Source organism: Motacilla alba, chromosome 1A (assembly GCF_015832195.1).
Source record: "Motacilla alba alba isolate MOTALB_02 chromosome 1A, Motacilla_alba_V1.0_pri, whole genome shotgun sequence".
NCBI classification, from domain to species: domain Eukaryota; kingdom Metazoa; phylum Chordata; class Aves; order Passeriformes; family Motacillidae; genus Motacilla; species Motacilla alba.
In genome coordinates, this window is record NC_052031.1 from 64392120 (window position 1) to 64412186 (window position 20067).

A 20067-nucleotide genomic window follows, 5' to 3' on the forward strand; every position below is an offset into this window, starting at 1 on the left:
TCAAAGCTCCATACAGATATCTGCAGATAACAACTGCCTGCACGTAAAGTCACATAATTTCCTATTATTTCTGTGCTTGCAAGGAATAGCCAAGAAAGGAACATTAATAACTTGATTTTTTGCAGCTGTTCTTTTTCTCTTCAGTTATAAATAGGCCTAAGAAAACAACATCAAAAAGTTTTTATTGGGAATTGTGCAAAGAAATGTTTTGCTGGGTTTTTTTTCCCAGTTTCCAAAGGAAATAAAGTTTATATAGCTCATGTTTTATGCTCTCTGGTGACCTTTGAATCTGTTGGTCAAATTGGCCAAGTCTGACAGAACAACTCAGAACAACTGAGGTCTCCAAGGGCATTAAGTTACAATGGTTTTGAGAAAACAGGCAGCCTGGTTGAGAAGAGATGGACTCCTGTTTTGTGTGTGCCCCCCCGCTGAAGGGAAGGCTTCAAGAGAAGCACATTCAATGTTCAGCATCAGAAATTCCCCCGGGGCAATGCAGTCTTCACACAAGGCCACAGAGATACAGGTACCCTTGGTACTGATGGAGCAACCTTGTTTTAACTTTCCACCAGAAAAAAAATTTACTACTGAACACTTGATTTTGCCCATGACTGCTTCTTTCCTTCACTCTCCTTCCTGCATCTACATTTTCTTCTAAGAGCTGACATAAACAAGTCATTCCAGAGAACCCTGTTCAGCTGAATAGAGTTTGAGTGCTAATGCAGTTCTGTTAGCTATTTAAGAAAACAAATTCCAAGACTGCCTTCCTATTGCTATCATGTCCAAACACACCGCTAGATCCAGGCCACTGACAGCAAAGCAGTCTTTGGTGTGAGTTCAGTGCTCTGAGGGTCACACGTGCACTAGGATTTGCTGGTCTGAAGAGTGGAGTGTTCTCACTCTGTACCATCTGCACTCAAGGTTGTACAAGTAGCTCCCTGCTTTAATGCTGTTTCAGGTTCTATTTCCTAAATTCTTGGTTGTATCATCCAATCAGCTGTGCTGGGCTTTATGAACAGCTCTTGTAGCTCCCTCTCTTCCTTCAAGGCAGCACCAAAGATGTGGTCACTGAGTGCTTCTCTTCTGCAATGTTCTTGAGGAAATGCCTGATCCCTGCTCAGCTTTCACAGGCAGCTGTGTTTGAGAAGTCCTTTTGGAGTAGGTTTTCCAGCAGTTTGACTGAATCCATTTATCTAAGGTCTTAAACAATGGCACAGCCTGCACAAAGCAGTGGAAAGACTTCTGTTGTCTCCACTGATCATTGAGACAGGCCTGTGTTTTTTGTAAATTGGGGTGGCTGCCCTAAAAGCTGGGAAGCACTGCTCTATACAGCTTTTACAAATGTAGGGCTATCTTCACCTGGGTTATAACCAGGTGGCAATGAGGTATCCCACACACAATTCCATCTTCCATCCTCAAAAAGTAACTGTCCATAGAAAGAAATGGCAAAGAAAGAAAATTACCTGAACAAAAGCCTTTGTCCTGGCTCCTTCCGGATAATATTTAGTTTGTAGTAGTGGCGTAGGGCTCTGGACATTTTCTCATAAGTCATATTTGTTCTGTTCTGTTTTTTTTCAAAAGAAATAAGGAAAAAAGTGGTGAGATGTTTCATTAAAACCTTCCTAAGCCCCAAAATGAGTGGCAGAACTATCACAGCTACCTAAAGTAACCAAGACAGTCCAAAAAATCACATGTACTGTTTTTTGCTGCTGTTTGCAGGCCCATTCTGCCCCCACAGCCCTCATCACCTAAGTTTTGTGGGTCTCTTTCCACACAGGGCAATTTAAGCAAGGAATTCAACAAGAATTCCAAGCAAGCCTTTTCTACAGTTTCTTGGAACACAGATAACAAAAGACTTAATTAACTACAAGAGGAGACATTAGGTGGAGGGAGATGCTCATGCCAAGTGGGATGTGACAGGCCTGTTCTCAATGAAAACACCTTTTGTAAAAGCCTGGGAGTAGTGGCTAATAGGCTGAATCTGTCAGCAATCCCTGCTTGGAGCATCATTCCTCTGGGATTCCCCTGCATTAACTAGTTAATGCTCACAGAGCACTGTGGGGGCTGATTCTCCTCTTGTTACACAGTTGTGAACCAAGAAACCGGTTGGGTTGTACATCTGCTCCTGTGACAGATCCTCCCCTTGGTTCTGGGAGCTGTTGGCCCCAAAGGCCATGGCCAGAGCACTGAGGTATACTGAAGCGTGAGATGATTCATTAAAACCTTCCTCAGCCCCCAGAGGAGATGGCTCTGCCACAAGGAAGGAGTGATAGGCACTGGCAGCAGAGCTGTACGTGGGTAGCCCCCAGATTAGGGACTTGGAAGAGCAGGATCAGCCCCTTAGGCTATGTCTACACGAAGGAGCAGTGGTTGCTGTCTGGCAGAGGCTCCCAGCAGAGAGACAACTCTGCTGGCAAAGCTGTGTGTGCACGAGTGTAAAGCAGCCGCCTTGCCAGGCCCAGCCAGTAGAAGCATGTTTTTGTTCTGGGAGTCTCCAGGAGTTTGGCTTCATCAAAGGAGACTGATCCACCTGCCTAAAACACCCAGTAAGAGCAGACCCCCCTCTGCTTGCCCTGACTACAATAACTCTGCAATGGGAGACCACATCAAGAACTCCTGAGGCAATGAAACACTAACAGGGACAAAGTTATCCCTGCAAAATCTAGACTCCTCAGTGGGAACCTCCCTGAAATACTGTTTGTGCTTCTTCCATTTCTTATATGCTGAAAGGCCACTGTGTCGCCCAAGTGGCCAATGGTCTGAAGGAGCTTCAGTTTTAGACACCCAGCATGAGACCTGATGGCACGGCCCAATTATTACTGTGCAGGTTGGGTGAGTTGTAAGCTTCATAAAATTCCCATTAGCCCATATGTCCAGAATGTTCAGAACCATGCAGATGACAGCACAACCCTCTGGTGTGTCAGCTACTCCTCCCAGTTTTGTGTTGTCTGAGAATCTGTCCCATCATCCAGGTCACTAACAGACATACAGGACTGCCCCCAGAATCAATCCCTGGGGTAAAATGACTAGTGACTGGATTTTGTGCCATTGATCACCATCTTTGCAGCCCAATAGATCAGCCAGTTTTCAATCTACCTCACTGTATTCTTGTCTAGGTCATTACTTAGTCTGTCTTTGAAGCTGTTATGAGACAGTTTCAAAAGCCTCTCTAAAATCAAGATAAGCTCTATCTACCATTCTCCCTGAATCCACTGAGCCAATCGTTTTGTTGTGGATGGGTATCAGTGGTCAAGCATGATTTCCCTTTTGTAAATCCACGCTGACTATTCATACATTCATATGAATACAATTATGCACATAAATATCTATACATTACTCAGCCCCAATCTATAAAAATCAGTAATGGCTTTCCAGAGAGCAAACCAGGACCTGCCCTCTTAAAAGGAAATACATAATCCTGCAGCATTTGGTGTCTGTCACAGGGTAGCCTGTGGAGTCTGGGAGTTGCTGCAGATAGGAACACAGAAAGCTCCTGCTCTGAAGTACAGAGCTCCTTGTAAACTACATCTCACCAGAATATCCTCAGCATCAGGATTCAAAAAGAAGTAAGATGCCTTGAGAGAGAAGGACTGTTAATTCTTGCACTCCTTATAATTTTATAATTACATGCATTTATAACTAAAAGCCTTCAAACCAAACCAACAAGTTGTCTATATGAAGAATAGGTTTTAGTGCTTCGGGATAGAGGCTTTGTATTTCTAATGTACACAGAATAAAAGATTACAGTTTTCCAGTGGTAATTTATATGCCATCTTTTCTTCTTTCCCCCCACTTATAACTGAATCCTGTGATGGTACAAGAGGAAAGTGCTGCAGGAGGAAAACTGCATTGCTCCCTTACCTTGTGGTTTCCCCAGAGACGGGCCAGCCCATTGGGATCCACTATCCGAAAGATTTTGGATTCCTTATCTTCCCATCGGATAAAATTTTCGTACCGGCTGTCAGAAAGCAGCTGATAAACATAATCCCAAAGCAACCTACAGTCTGTGAAGAGAGAAGCAAGAAAATAATTACTTTTCCTTTTTTTCTTCCTTGTGATTAATTCTGGCAAGTTTTCGGGTGGATGGATGTATAGTGAAAGAACAATTGGGATCAGGGCTGAAACAGCTGCTGCGACCTGAAACGAAAATGGCTTGGCTGGTATTGAGTAATGTTTGCAAAATGGACTGGAATATACAGCCTCTTCTGATGCATCCCAGTTCTCCTGACACTGACGGAGCATCTCCATCTCATCAAAAACTGTGTGAGGTGACCTGCTGGTCTTACTTGTGTGTTTATGGCTGTACTGAAGCACATAAAGCTCACACTGTTGGCCCTGATGCTGTTGCTGGCTGTTTTAGTGGAGAAATCACAAATCCTGCAACCTGCTCTCCCTGCTTGAGGCTGCCCCTTTCTGTGCTAACATGTGAGTCTAGAGCATGAGCAATATTACAGCTTTCCTTTGTAGACTCCATGTAAAATAAAACTGACAGCTTCTCCCATTTTCAATTTCATTTTTTGTTTTACTCTTTAAGGTTCCTGAAAAGAAACGACACCTAAGTATTATAATTACTTGAGTGCTATTGAGAGGTTAAATACTTTCTATTTGGATAATTGAATTCAAATTTCCTCTTGGCAAACACTCCTTAGGTCGCTAATTAAAGGTCTAACAGACACTTAAGTTTTAGTTTAGTGTTTTTCAGTTTCATGGCAGTCTCTTGAGACTGAGGAAGCCAAGAACTGAGCTGCTCCTACTTCCTGTTTGCAATGTGTGTGTGCAGCACAGAATAACTGGGAATACGGAATATGGAATGAGAATTGTACAGGGCTGGGGGTACTGCTGCTGTCAGAAACAACAGGGTTTTCACAGCTCAGCTATCCAGATTTCTGAGGTGGCTGTGGGGTTGCATTTTACTTTGAAAGCAATACCAGACTCTGAGAAATGGCTTGTTAGAGCTGCTCAAGGGCTGCCAACCAAAGACACCCAGCTTCTAAATGCTAAAATGGATTCTTGTCAGCCTGTCTCTCTCTTCCTGTTGGTCTCTCTGGGGCTGGCAAGTGTTATAATGGGCAAGATGACATGGGAATGTAAAATATTTTTGAGAAAGGATATGAATAACACATTTAGTCAGCATACCTGAAATGGATAGAGATTTTAAAGTTATTTTCCCAACTTCCAAACTGCAAAGAGCATCTCTGACACCAGTACTGTCTCTAAAACCAGAGTTTAGTTTGCCAGTGCCCTTGCTTTACTCTCTGCCTGCCAGCCCTACAAAGAATAAAGCATTTTGTTTTGAAGAGATGGCACCTGGCAAAAATCACAGGTTCCCATTCTAGCTGAAACCTACCCTGATGTTCACCTCATCCCTGACATCTACAAGAGGAGAAATGTGAAAAGCAAGAGACGAGACTTTCTGGTTGGAAAAACCTTCTTTTCATAAACATTTTTAATAGAAAAACATTGTCCACAGAAAAATGTCCATCCCCATTTGAGATTTTTCTACGTTTTAATTTAAAAAATGAAACCTGGGCACAAGTTTCCCTGGACTAAGTGAAAGGTCTGAAAACTGAAGTTGAATTCTACCACTTGAATTTCTATCATCCCCCCTCTCACAAACTCACAAAACACAATTCTTACTTTGCCTTTCTGTCAGTGATTTTGCACACATACAAGAAAAAGCTTATTTTTTTACACTTCATTTATGATTCAAGACAAGGGAGATGATATTGCTCTTCTGGTTTGTGCCTTTTAATATTGTGGGAGGTTTTCAGATAAAAGGGTAGTAAGGCCCTGCTTAAATGGTTCTTTGAAACATGTGCAATTCATTCCAGAACTTTTTCAATGGATGAAGTGTATAGAAAATGTCTTTTTTAGTACAAGAATCCTTGGAGTCAGCTGGAGGGATGGTGCTATTGAAGAAGCTAGTCAATGTCAGGCTTTGTCATATTCTTGAATGTTCAACCTAGGGCAGACAACCTCCAATTACAGCACGTTACAGACCACATTTACAGTACTGAAGAGATATGATTTACACTCTTCTTTACTTTCACCTCATAATTTGCAATAGGCAATGTTATTTTTACTCTCTCTCTCTCACATTCAAACACACACCCCGGGCCCCCTTCTGCACAAAACCAAAGAAGCACACAAAAAAATCAATCTGAGATGTCTAGGTGGAAACAAAGAGAGCTTCAGATGCTAAGAAGAGCTAGGATTCAAGTGCAGATTTGCTTTTTTTTTTATTGTTCACTTAGTTTTTAGGATGGATTCAGGCAAAACTTGAATATAAATACACCTCAAATGAGAGAAACAGATCTGCATCTTGAGATCTTCACCAAAAAAAATCATAAGTGATCAAGGGCCCCATCCCATATTCTCAACTGACTGAGCTGCTCAGACTTGCAGAGGTATTTAGTAGGCTGGTGGAATTCACAAAAAAACCCCAACCACCCAAGTGTCTGAGACTGCTGTTTGCTTCAACAATAAAACTGAAAATCCCTGAAAACTCTGCTTGGTTCCTACAACCACTTAAAAACTTGATTTCAAACCATATGGCTGTCTATCAGCAAATTTAGATACATAACTCAGTTGCAGTAATTTACTGAGCGTCAGGGCAACTGTGGTAACTTTGTCTCAAGCCACTGCAAATAGGAAATAAAAAGCATTAAACACCAGTGGAAAAGATTCAGGCTCACTGCATTTCTTCTCCCCAGAGCTGAGAGCTCCAAGCACAAGTTAGTTACCTTGGAGCAGCTGATGCTTTGCAGCACACGTTAGCTAGGTATGAGCTCTGCTTGCACAGGACTTAAAGCAGCTTGCCTTCCTTCTCGTTTCACTTGGGACACCTTTAGGAACTTGAGCACAGGCACTCGAGGGTTTTTTGTTTGTTTTTAACCACAAATAGTTGCCCTACATATCTTTCTTCACAGATTGCACAGTAAAAAATACGAGGTCTGGAGGGTTCTCCCTGACTGACAGAGGATCACTAATTAAATAATCTACCAGCAGAGACCATCTTTAACAGGACACTAGAGACAATGAGTCCAGGCTACCTGGTAACTCTTAGAGACTGTAATGAGCTTGGATTATAGTAGAGCCCATCTGCAAGCCTGTGAAATTGGTCAAAAACCCAAGAAGAGGTGATGCTAGAAAATGCTTTTAAAAGGAGCTTCTCTGCTAGGAGAAGAGGCACCTCCACAAAAGGCTGCTGGACATGACAGACAGCACGCTCAGCCAGAGGGTGGGATTCTGGGGCTGCCCTGTGCCGGGCCAGCAGTTGGGCTTTGATGATCCTTGTGGGTGCCTTCCAGCTCGGGATGCTCTATGATTCTACGATACAGAAAGTCGCATTTTCCAGGAAGGTCAAAAGTGTGATGTGTATTTTTAGGAAGGACAGAGGAAATGGAGAGAAGGACTTGTACGTGGCTGGTTGTTTTGTAAATGTCAATCACTTGTATGAGGGAAGTCTGGATGCTGGAAATGACTCCACGAAGACTCAATCTCTTCTTTGGCTGTCAGAAGGCCTCCAAAGGAGCTGCTGCATGAGGGGACTCTCCACAAGGTGTGTGTTGGCTAGGGAGTAACAGCAAAAAGCACATGGATGCTGAGGCCAAGCAAGTTTAAAAGTGTGGGAGATTCAATCGGGGAGTTGAGTCAGGGCTAGTACCTAAATTGTTTGGGCATGCTGTGATTTCCTGTCTTTTGGCTAAAATAAGCTTACTTAGAAAGCAACTATGCCTCCCTAGCACAGGGAAACATCATTTCCCCCTAGCACAACCTTTTTTTTTTTTTTAAAGTGAACTCAGATGGTTGAACTTTGTACATTCTGCAGCTACAGAGATTCAGCTGCAGATAGAGCTGGGACTGAGAGGCTTTAAGGTGATGTAGTTAGGGGTGGGAAGATGGAGTGGGTGAATGGCCCCAGCAACATGGAAAGGGCTAAACACTGGCACTTTCAAGTGCTACCATTTTCTCAGCTGTAATGCTAAGCAAGTCTGAACTATGTAATTAGCTGGGAATTAGGGCAAACTGCAGCTTCAAATGGAGAGGTATGGCTACAACTTTCCTCCTGCAGCTAATGCTTCCAGAGGGACTTTTACAGTTATATACAAGGTAATGATAAGGTGTAGAGTACTTAGCTGGTTCTCAGATTGTCTGCCATAAGCACTGCCCTACCTGTGCAAGAGGCAGCAGTTTCCCACTCCTGCTAATAAAAAGCATGTTATTATTAATTAATTAGGCACAGTCTTCTTAATACACACCTAAAGAATACCAGCATATAAATACTTCTTATTAATAGCTATATGATAGTAACAAATATCCCCTAGAACTGAAATACCATCTCAGAATGACCTGTAAATGAAACATTGTGGATCTTAGGTTCCTAGTATTTTGGTATTTGTCCAGCCATTACAAATGACTTCTCCAGTATCATTTGGCCAAGGTCATCTTCATGTTGCAGTAGTGAGAGGTCTCACATCTGTGCTCCCTAGGACTAAACAGTGCTGTTAACAATATTGGCATATGCATGCTAAAGGCCTCTTTTGTCCAGGATATTACATTCCCCATCACTGAAATATTCCTTAAAGCACACGCTCTATCTGAGCCCTCTATTGCTTAAATGGGACCCATGGTGCAGAGCTGGCCCTCTTCATGTAGCAACTACCAAAACCCTCTGTAACCACAGAAATGTTTTGTGAGACCCACCCACATCTTGCACTGGAGAGCATTATATAAAAAGTGTTTGATCTGGCTGATGACTGCCTTGGAACCCAACATGGCTCCACACAGGAAGAGATGCCAAAGGAATGCTGTCATACTCCCTCTGACATCAGCTGAGGCCTTACCCCTTGCTGTGTAGGTTAGCCTAAAATCTCTCCAGCATGATATCATTTGTCTTAAATGGTTCCGTGATTTCTACCAGCTGAAGAGTTCTCCCAAGCTCAGCCCCGTTTATTTCACAAGCTGATTTGTGCTTCAGCTGCATTTGTTCAGAGTGAAGCAAACAATGGCTGTTCACAACTGAAACTAAGGAACAGAACCCTGGAAGTTCTCTGGCACTCAACTTTCTCCAAGTACACCTGAAGTGTGTGTGAAGACAGCGTGGTGATACTTATGGTGTCAAAATGATCTAATCTAATGAACTGATGTAATTCACAGTCACTGGAGCTGGGGAAGGGCTTTCAGTCCCAGAAAGTCTCTGACCTTGGGAATGCCACTGTCAGAGTCCTGGGAATGGTCTGACTGGGGAGTTTCCTTAACAGACATGCTGCAGGAGCATTGTGCTGTGTTGAGATACGGTCCAGCCTCAAGATCTATCCAAGACATGTTCATTTTAGCAGAGAAAACCAAAAGAAAAAAGTACAAAGTCTCATGGTTAAGGGTTCAAATGGCTCAGAGACCTGGGTGAGCACTGACCAGTCCTGAGATGGAGGATCCTGGACATCAATGTCTGTTAATCCATGTCCAGGTCACTGAGGGAAAATGGTTTTCTTTCTGTGAATGTTGCTGCTGGAAGCAGGATGGTAAGCTGGTACAGTAAAACCAATGTTTTATTGTGGAGAAACCTCCTGACAGACAACTGTGTTCAGCTCAGTAAATTCAAGCTGGGGCTGAGTAAAGAGGTTGCCAGATCACACAATACAAGTTACATGTTGCTTCTGTCTTGTACCCAAACACTAAGTGGGAGATCAGGCAGAAGGAGAGAAGAAACCTGAGACAGTCATGCTGCTAACAGTTGTACTGTGAGGTTGTAAAAATAACAGAGCAAGACGAGGCCAAGCTCTGTCTTTGGCAATAAAAACTTGTACAGGGAAGGAAGATCCAAAATATACCTCATGTGGTTGTAGAAAAGAGCACCAAAATCACAATGAATATGTAATAGATGGATCAAAGACCATCTGATAGATGAATACTTTGAAAGCTAGACTGTTGTATTAAAAACAGTATTTTTTTTCTTCCTCTCCTCTTCCTCTGCTCCATCCCCCCATCCCCACCAAATAAATGGGCATTTTCAGTATTATCTTCAAGTGCTGCTCATTTCCTGCTCCACCACAATGGCAGAAAAGATAAAGAAACCTGTCTCTGATTCTCCTGTGGCTTTTCCTCAGCTTTACTGCTCATGAAAGGCAATGACTGGAAAAGAAATTCAACTTCTGCCTGTTCATATGCACTTCTTACTAACACCTCACAACCTCTTTGACATCAGAAAACCAGCCAAACACATTAATGATGGGAATTTAACAATTAAGAATGATGTTTTACCTTCAGAATTGTACTTTAGAGAAGTTGGCAAAAGCAGGAATTACTTAATTGCAGCAAAGGCATTCCCAACAAGGGTAGTAATTTTTAACCCCACAATGTGAGAATCTTTACTAGCTTCTGACAGTTCAGTTTTAGGTTTAGACTTCTGTTTTTTTCCAAGTGCAGAAAATCACTGTCTGTAATAGATTGCTCCCTATGAACCTCACTTCTGTGTTCTTTCAGAAAGCCCAGAGTACTGTGGGAGGTGTGAGCATGGCTGGAGGACACAGCTCCTGGTGTGTTCCCAGGATGTCCCTCCTGAAGGGACTTCATAAGCTATAAACTGGTGATTTCTGATGAGACCCTTGCCAAAAACTGAGACTGACCTTTCCCTCTTGGGGTTAAAACTCCACATTGAGACATGGCCAAACTCTCCCTTCCCTTCCCTTCCCTTCCCTTCCCTTCCCTTCCCTTCCCTTCCCTTCCCTTCCCTTCCCTTCCCTTCCCTTCCCTTCCCTTCCCTTCCCTTCCCTTCCCTTCCCTTCCCTTCCCAGATGGGAAACAGCAGTACCAGTTTAATGGTTTGCATTTGAATGAACATGAACTGATGTGTGTTCTTGTAAGTGATTGGTATTAAAGCCAGATTTAAACAGCCTGTCTCTGGAGACACTGAAGAGGAGTGTCAACACTGTAAACAAACAGTGTTCTCTCCTGGTTTAACTAAGAGGATTCAAAGTGATCCAAGTTTGCTTTGTAGAAAAAAAAAACCTGAATTACTGAAACAACTCTAGCCTGAAGGAAGCGTGCAGTACACAAGGAAAATAAGGGACCTGTTTCCATTAAAAGGCAAGTTTCTTAGAGTGTAACATCCTGCTGACCCCAAGGGATGCTTTGGGTACTCTGAAGCCACTTATCTGTCTAGCCACGGGATGCAAATGGGTGCTACAGTACAGTAACGTGAAGAATGAAATCTAAACACCTGAGCTTTCCTCTGGCTTGGTCAGCCCTGGCTTTTGAGTAGACCTGAACAAGCCCAGACTGCAATTTCTGTTCCTGTCACTGTGCAGTAAGGATGAGACAGCTGTGAAGCAAGACACTTCACAGAAAATCTACAACCACCTATCCAAGCTATTGCTATTCAGCCATTGTTTGAGCTTGAGTGTCATTAGTTAAATTGGCAGGGAAGGCCCACTTTCATGCCCAAATTAATTGTTAATGCCATGTTAAGAAGACTCTCAAGGTTATAATGAAAACTCCTATGAATATGAGCTCTATGAGCTTGACTCTCATCCACGCTTCAGTCTCTCCAGCAGTCTGGCTTTCCACAGGGGCTCCAAGAGACAGGGCATGTAGTGGAAATGTAAAGTATACACGACTGCAAGAGCAAGTGATGAAACAAGGCCAGTGACATTATCATTGTCATATCCAAATGGAAGTGACAGGCCAGTATTACACCAGGATTTTCATGTTCTTGCAGGGCTCCAATCTGTCTGCATGAGCTGCTGCCCCACAAGGAAGGTCAGCTCCCTGGAAAACAGCTACTCAATTCCTACCACTTAGAACTGCCAAGGTGAACCGCTGCTTTGGCTTTCTCTAGGTTGCCAGTCTGTAACTTGAAATTGCTCAGCTGCTGCGACCATCCTGTCAAAGCTGCCCCCCAAAGTCTGTGTGCCACCAAAGCCCCACCAGCCAGTTCTGTGCTGTCACATCCTGCTGGGATCATCACTCGTGGAGTGGAGAAGGCAGCCTTGGCACTCTTAGGTGGGTACACAGATAGGCTCCAATGGTATTAGCAAAGTTTTGTGCTGTCCTGAAGATCAGCTGTGTGTTTGATACACCCCAGATGTAGTTTGCCCTTCTGCTGCCGGGGCACACTGCTGACCCATGCTGAGCCTCAGAGATCCCCCTGTGCAGGGATGCTCCCCAGACATTTCTCTCCCCATTTCTATTTGTGCCCAGCACTGCTCCACCCGAGGCGCAGAATCTATCAGCTGGAGTTGTCAGATTTCATCCCATCAATCACAGCCCAATGCTCCAATCTATACAGACCCCTCTCCAAGGCATCTTGTCCCTCAAGAGAGCCAACAGCATCTCCCCACTTTGGTCCCATCAGTAAAATTGCTAAAGATGCATTCAACTTCTGCATCCAGACTGCTGATAAATACATTGAACAGGACTGTCCCCAGAAGTGAGCCCTGTGGAACAGCCCTGTGGAACACTGCCAGCCAGATGTGGCCCCACGCACTACAACCCCCTGAGCCCTGCCCTTAGACAGGTCTTTTCCCAGTGTACTGGGAACCTGCTCATCCCACAGCCGTGCAACTCGACCCTGCTGTGAGGGGCAGTACAAAAAGCCTTCCTGAAAATGCAGAACAACTATACCCACCACCTTCCCTCAGTCCACTAGGTGGGTGATCTTATCACACCAAGACAGCAAATTAGTTAGAAGAGATTTGCCTTTGTGGCTGTCTCTGTCTCATGTTTGCATTATTCTTTAAATGCCTTGCAGTAGTACCCACGATTAACTTTTTCATCATTTTTTCCAGCCCTTCTGGGAGGGCTAATGGTATCAGTTACAAAACCTGTAACTTCTAAGCTGTGCTTTGATGCTGGTTTTTATCCTCTTCACTACAGAGGCATAACTGTTCTTTGCCTCCTTTCCCACCCTCTCTCCCTCCCTACCATCCAGCATATGCCAGTGCATAGTAAACTGTGCCTGTACAGCTGTTTGGTACAGAAAGAAAAAGAAACTGTGTTGTAACACATTATAAATAATAAACTAATGTGGTGCATTTGCACAAAGGATTTTGCTGGTGTATGAGTGAAAAAAAAATATCCAGAAGATTATCCTATGACGTGACACAGTTGGTAAATGTCCCATGGACACATCTGGAGCAGACATGGGCACTGGGGCTCTGGTCCTAGTGGCTAAGTAGTGAGGAGACACTGCTGAGGTGCGTGGTTTGAAGTTTAGTGTCTTTTGATGTTTAAACTCCAAATGTCTATTGTTACAAATCTGACAGCTCAGTCAGCTGAGTTTTTCTTATCTTCATTTAAAAGCTTTCCAGCCCAGCTCCAGAGTATAAACAGAAAAAAGTACCAGTTGATTTGCACTTTTTAAAAGCGCTGTACTTGTGAAAGGGGTATTCTAGTGTCCCCTCCTGTCTTTTCCCCTCCCACATAAGTAATTTTTTCAAACAAAAGAGGAGAATCCATGATTTTGTTCCCCCTCCAAACTCTGTCCCCACACAAAACAATCAAACCCCTTTGGAAGACCTCCCCATGCTGAGAGCCTACGCCCATCCCAAGCGCTGTTTGGTAGATTCCAGCAGAATGTGAGTCATTCACAGCTGATGTGCTCTTACCATGGGACTGCATTTTTGGTTTCGGCCATCAGACTGTTTTTATTGAGATGTCACTTACACATGCCACAGATCCACGGGGCTCCTGCTACACCCCTGTACTCTCAGGATGTGTGGCACACTGAGAGGTTGAGGTAAACCAGGAGCAAGTCTGGAGGAGCAGCCCTCTGTCACGACTTCAGCAGGGTAAGAATCCTGTCTATCCTCATTCCAAGAGCAGTCAATGGCTTTATGGGCCTAACCAATGCAGTGGCAGACAATGTGCCTCCCAACAGTGCCTGGCTCTTCCTCAGACTCCTGAAGGGGAAGAAACAAACCCAGCAGCTCATAAAGTCAGATACAGCCCAGTTGCTAAGGTAACCCAGCTGATAAGAGCAGCATGCTGATAGATAACACCAGACACAGGACTCAACTGCCTTCAGATTTCAGCATGCTGTGGATTAGTGAACAAGACTTTCAGTCCCAGAGCTGGTACAGAAAAAGACATTGGGAGCTGGAAATCTCAGGGACCTGCTCAGCAATGTACTCCCCCTCACAAGAAATATCCAGAATTGTATTAGTGAGTTTTAAGTGACTGAATCAAAAGTGAGGTAAATACCACCATGTCATTAGCCTAATTTGGATGTTTCAAAACAACCTCTATGTGATAAAGGCTAGGATGAAACCAACCCTGTTATAGTTGGATAGTCCCATAACTGCCTCTTGCACCTTGGGGAAGTACCTTTTACAAGATATCAAAGCCCTAAAATCCTTGATAACAAAACCTTCACAGTCTGAGGTTCATGGGGAGTAGAATTTCCAGTCAGCAGAAGGGCTAATTTGAGGTGCCCCTCTTGATTTAAACTGCAATTGTGTTAAAAAAAAAAAAGAGAAAAAAGGTGTATATTTTCACCCCATAGGGAGAGATATCCTTGGAGATAGTTTGTGGGCAACCAAGATTGACTACTGAAAAAAAAAGTAAGCCATATACAGAATGCCTGCTTGCTAGAGTCCAAGTAAGGACTTGACTACCAAAAGTGCTGCTGCTTTGAATTAGCAGTTCCAGCAGGGAAAACTCTCCATTACACTGCTCTGCTGAACTCCCCTTTTGAGGGGAGTTTTTAATATTTTTCATATTTTCACATGCTGTTAACTAGATGACTACTGATGCCTGAGTTGCTTAGTTTATCCCTTGCCTGGTGTATTTACAGGGGATGCAAACCTGCTTCTTGGTCATCTCAACATGATGACCTCCAGTTCTGACAAAGTTATGCAAAAGACTTGTGCAAATTGTGTTGAGAAGATAGCTAACCACAATTTTCAAAATCAACTCTAGCCAATAATGAATAATATATGTGACCTTAATGAGTAATATAAAGATACTTTATGCCTCCGGCTTTGCTAGAAAAGTGTTAAATGGCCTTAGATGAAAAGATAATAAGACCTTCAACTTGAAATCCTTTGCTGTGAAAGGGTAAGTGCTTTACCAGTAAAATTAATATTTTGAAAAATGGTATTACATAAAAAGGTAGGAAAGATTAGTCAGCCAGTGAGTAGAGGTCATTATTTTGTCTGACAGAAAGTCCAGAACTTTATTGATCGACCTCCTGAAAAGAGAGTATTTGTGTATAGCAGCAAGCAAAAACCATGATTTTCTTTCTCACCACCAACAAACTCCATGCTGAATTTAAAAACACATTCAATCTACAAGTAAACAGGTTCATGAGGCTGTTAGGTGTCTTAAGTCCAGGGAAAATTTTTCTACAATATAAAACATCTGAGCTGGGAACAGAAGATGTTCTGGAGCACGGCCTAAGGTTTTAGTCAGCATCCTACCAGGTTTCCCTAGCAGCTCCTCATCACTATCTCCCCTGAAAGTCCCCTGCATGCAAGTGGTTAAGCCACAGGAAGTCAAGGCTCTTCTCACCAGGGTAAACAGCTGAGTACTTAGGTCTGGCACTGGACTATTGGTAAATCTTTTTATTGCCCAACCCATCAGTCACATCCTCATCAAGAAAATGGAAGTAATGCCAGTGATTTCTAAAAAGCCTCTTTGAAGAAGGTCTCTGCATTGATGTACATTTGCAGTTTAAGAGCCACGTCTCGCACCTTTCATGGTCTCTCTCACACTGAAGTGGCAAGCATGGTTGCTCAAGCACCTCCACGTTAACTATGGCAGTAAAGGTGAGGACACAGAGATGAAAAATACATTTATGATGACATAAAAAAATAAAACACTTATTGGCAAGAGCTGAGAGATGGGTGAGAAGCAAGAGAAAGCTACTTTCTTTCTAGGGGGCCTAAGTATGCTGCCATTGAATTCAACAGCTCCAGTGAAGTTGACATCAGGCATGAAGCATGGGCTGTCTAAATGCTTGGTAGTAATCCAGTTTTTATCACCTTTAAATTAGCTGTGAGATCTTTAGAGGGTGTCTCTACAGTTCAGGGGCCATTACAATCCAACCAGAGAAGCAGTAGCTTGTGCCCATACAGCAAATGAGGCATGTGAGCTTTTACAATTAAAGGACTTGGGCACTGATGGAAGTACACTGGCCAATTTATCAGCAGAAATCTAATCAATCTAACCATGAGCTCTGTAATTCCCCAATCCTGGGCCATAAAACACTGCCCTCATCTGAACCAAATGCTTGAACACACTCCAGGTTTTTCTGGCATTAAATAACTCACCAGCTATTTCAGGTATGCCACCCTTGCTTGTGGGTCTCAGCCAAAACAGGGCCTGCAGGTGAAAGCACCTAAGTCTGCAGGTTTAGCCTTTGGATAACATTTTTCATGGCTACACATACTTGCCAAGCAACTGTGTTAGGCTCAGATTTCCAAGGGCTTGGGCTCTGTTGCCCTGCAAACAACACAGGGATAGAAAGGAAATGGGAATTACTGGGGCTGGTGTCACTGGAGCCACTGCACAACGTGCAGAAACCAAAGATTCCCAACTATGTAAGATAATTCCTAAGAGTAAAGTAAAAAAATTACACCACCACATACTCTCCATATTTTTTCTTACATTTATTTCAGTCTAGGGTTTTTTCTTCTGGAAAATAAAAATTAACTGCCTTGATCTCCCAACAACACTTTCTGGGAAGGAAATCTCCAGTGATGCGACCAGTAGGTTATTTTCTCTGCCATAACTTTAAGTATATTTATTAACTTGCTGAGAATTTTGTGGGTAATAAAAATCAAAAGGAGAGAGACAAATGTCAGCCTGGCAAAAATGTCAAAGGATTAATTTCTGTAACTCATCTTTCTGTTAGTGAAAGGATCATGGTCCTTGCTGTGCTTGATCTTGATCTTGACTAGATAGTAAGATACTTATCTTTGGAATTTAAAGTGGCAAATCTTAAGAAAACAGAAAATCTTCCTCATTAAAGCTGAGGCAGCACCACATCTGTAACAAATTTAAGGCGTGTAAGGACAAAAAAGAACAAGGTGTTTGTAGCTCTGTGGACATGTGTAATACCTCACAGGAGCTGGGGATCACATCAGGTCACTGCTGACACAACTGCATGGAATCTTTCTGGGTGTGGTGTATATTTGCATCTCTCAAAAGAAATTGGTTACTGGGGCATTCAGCGTATTTCTGAAGTGGTTGGATTCCTCTTCCCCCTCTCCCTATTTACAGTTCCCTTTGGAGTACAAGAAACATTTTCTGTAACCTCAGCTTCCTGATTCAGCTGTTGTGATGTCAGTTATTTACGATAACAAAAGTGAGACAATGCCTGTGGTTTGTGTGGGACAAAGCCAACCTCGTTTCTGTAAAAAGGGACAATCCTGATGTGAGAAGCCCAGGAGAGGCTATGAAGTAGGGCTCTGAGGTAGTATTTCATTAGTCCTGCCAGCTTCATAATGGGCTTGACACTGCATTATTTCGAAGACCACTGACAGAGGGGTTCTTCATTTCCAGAGGATTGGACACTCATGTGAATGGAACTCTTGGAAAATTCTCTCTTTGCAGAACAAGGCTTCAGAGATAGGTATCTTGGGAAATGAATGGATTGCTAGTGGGTGGAGAGGTAGTGAGTGTCAGGATGCAAATGTTTCAATAGCAATTACACATTCTGTGGTCACAGGCAAGTCATTCCGCACCTCTGCTTACCTGTCATGAAACTCATTTATTAATATTGCACTGCCTAAGCCACAGATGTAGTGAAACTTGCACAATGCCAGTAAACTCTTGATGTCACAGAGCAGCAAAAGGAAAGAACATTTAAAACAAAGCACGGTTAGTTATGAATGAAGAGCACTGGCTTTGGTGTAACCTGCAGAGTGTCCCTTACCTGCTATCCTGCCGATTGGCATCGCGTGGTCCTCGGGAGGGGAGACAGACACCATGATGTGGTTCATATAAGCTAACTCTTCTCGGTGGGACAGGTTGATGGGCTTGACGTCCCTGTGCAGCCCATCATCAGACAACCTCGGTGGTTTGAAATCGGAGTGCCTGGGGTTCAGTATCAAAGGATGCATGATAGGGCTGGGCATCAGCTGGATAACCCTGGTGTTCTCCTGGCGAGGGCTGGAAGACTTCTGGAGCACCTCGGAAGGAGGCGGGCAGTGGTTGTTTTCTACCGGGGACACTGAGAGAGGATAGGGCTCGTGCTGGCTGTTCTCATGCGGGTGCCTTGTGCCTGGCATCCTGTCGGCCGGGGACAGGTGACGGAAGGTGCTGTCCATGGGGGACCTCAGTGGCCTCTGGTCGGGGTCGGGCGACGGACGGTGGTTGTTGGTGATGGGTGACCGCGAGCGATGCAACAGTTCAATGGTTGGGGGGTTGTGGTGGATTGCTTCTGCAGATGGTCTCGAAGGTCTCTGCACAAAGCTATCTGCGGAGGAAAAAAAAAGTCCCCAAAATACAGATTGTCTGTATTGTGATCAAGGTACAGGATCTACTGCTGACAGCTGGCAAATGATTTTTATTTGTGTGACCTACAGATGCTCAGTAAAGTTCTGCATAAATGCAGATAGTTATTGCTTCTACACAGAATGCAAACAGTGAAAACAATCTCCCTCCACCACCATGTCAAAACAGTTCCTTGGGAAACACACTAAGAGAAATCCCATTTTGAGGAGCTGACTGAACACTTGTGAAGAAAGTGTGTTTCTGCACAATTTTTTTTAATTTTTTCTCCTGCCATTCATGTCTTTCTGTGTCATTCCTCTTATTACCATGATGTGCACTTTAAGGTAGAAGAGAAAGAAAAAAAGGGAAAATGTCTCCAGGAAAATACTGGGTATTAAGTTTTAGATGGTAGAGGCTTAGGTCAAGGTAGAGAATAACTCAGTCTGAAATATGAACTGGGTTGTTTAGAAAAACCCTACTGGTAGGAAGCTCTTTATAAAACCCTATATTTTATCCCTGCCTTAACTTTAAGAGCATATTATATCTTCATAAGGACATTTTCATCTTCTTTTATTTAGTCTGTAGTGTCTACTGATGGATTTCCCCATATAAGCACTTAGATGTCTTCAGCAGGAGGACTTCTAGCAACACTTTTGCACGAGCACACTTTCCCAACTGTGATACTTAACAATAGCAGGGAGATAAATCACTAACAATCTTCTCACAAAATTAAAATTTTTGCCAGTGCAGACTTTCAGGTTAGCTAAGGCCATCAATTTTGACTTGGGAAACTACTGACAAAGAGGAAAGTACCACCAGAGCTACAGTGACTAACAGGTTTTTATCAGAAAAAAACAAGGATCAAATTTCAGTGCTGTTTGTTGAAAGCCTCAGGTGATAAGAGAAGGAAACTTCTGGGTACGTGTCAACAACTGAAACAAGTAGCTGCCTATTTGAGGCTGCCTGTTTTCTCTGAATATGAAATGATTCTCTTGCTCTCTTGCCAAGGCAGTGATACCTGTTTGAAAACCCTGTTGAGGAGAAGACTAAAGGGCTCCTGCTGCTCTGGAACCCAGGCAGGCATCAGGAGATGGATCAGCACATATCCAGGGAAAGGCCTGAACAGGAAAAGCTCAAGTCCTGAGAAAATGTAGTGCCAGGCAGTGACATAGCATCTGTACAAGAACACTGAAGTCTACAGGAAAACCTGGAATTTTAGGCAGAACCTCCATTGCTCTAGAATACTTATTAAACACACCTGTGGTCCCAGACAAGAAAAATGCATTTGTAGGGCTGTTCAAGATACTCACAATGCAACAGCTGGAGGACATGGAACTCCAGAGCTATATATTGTTCTCGCTTAAACCCCAACAGTTTTAAATACAACCTGGCCAGCAAATGTGGGATAGCCCAAATGAAGATCAAAGAGGAAAAATGTACAACTGTACCTACCCTCTGTGGCTGTCTTTCCTTAAAGTCCCCTTTCTTTGCCACAACAGAAAGAAAATCAGCTCCCAAATTTCACGCAGTGTCCTATTTTCTACAGACCATCCACCCCCATCACTGTACATTCAAATGCACTGTGCTCATTCTTGGCCTGTATATACAGACCAGAATATTCTGTTGTTTGTC

At 43.3% G+C, this 20067-nt stretch overlaps 1 protein-coding gene across 10 annotated transcripts in view; it reads right to left on the bottom strand.

Annotated features, from left to right (window-relative positions):
* Positions 1–20067, bottom strand: part of ETV6 (ETS variant transcription factor 6) — a 132150-nt gene that overhangs the window by 5874 nt on the left and 106209 nt on the right. For all 10 annotated transcript variants that reach the window (XM_038155763.1, XM_038155769.1, XM_038155768.1 and 7 more), the window contains 3 exons: positions 17876–18418; positions 3859–4001; positions 1461–1561 (listed from right to left, as the gene is read on the bottom strand). In XM_038155763.1, coding sequence (XP_038011691.1) covers positions 1461–1561; positions 3859–4001; positions 17876–18418 — 787 coding nt within the window. The remainder of the gene's footprint in view (positions 1–1460; positions 1562–3858; positions 4002–17875; positions 18419–20067) is intronic.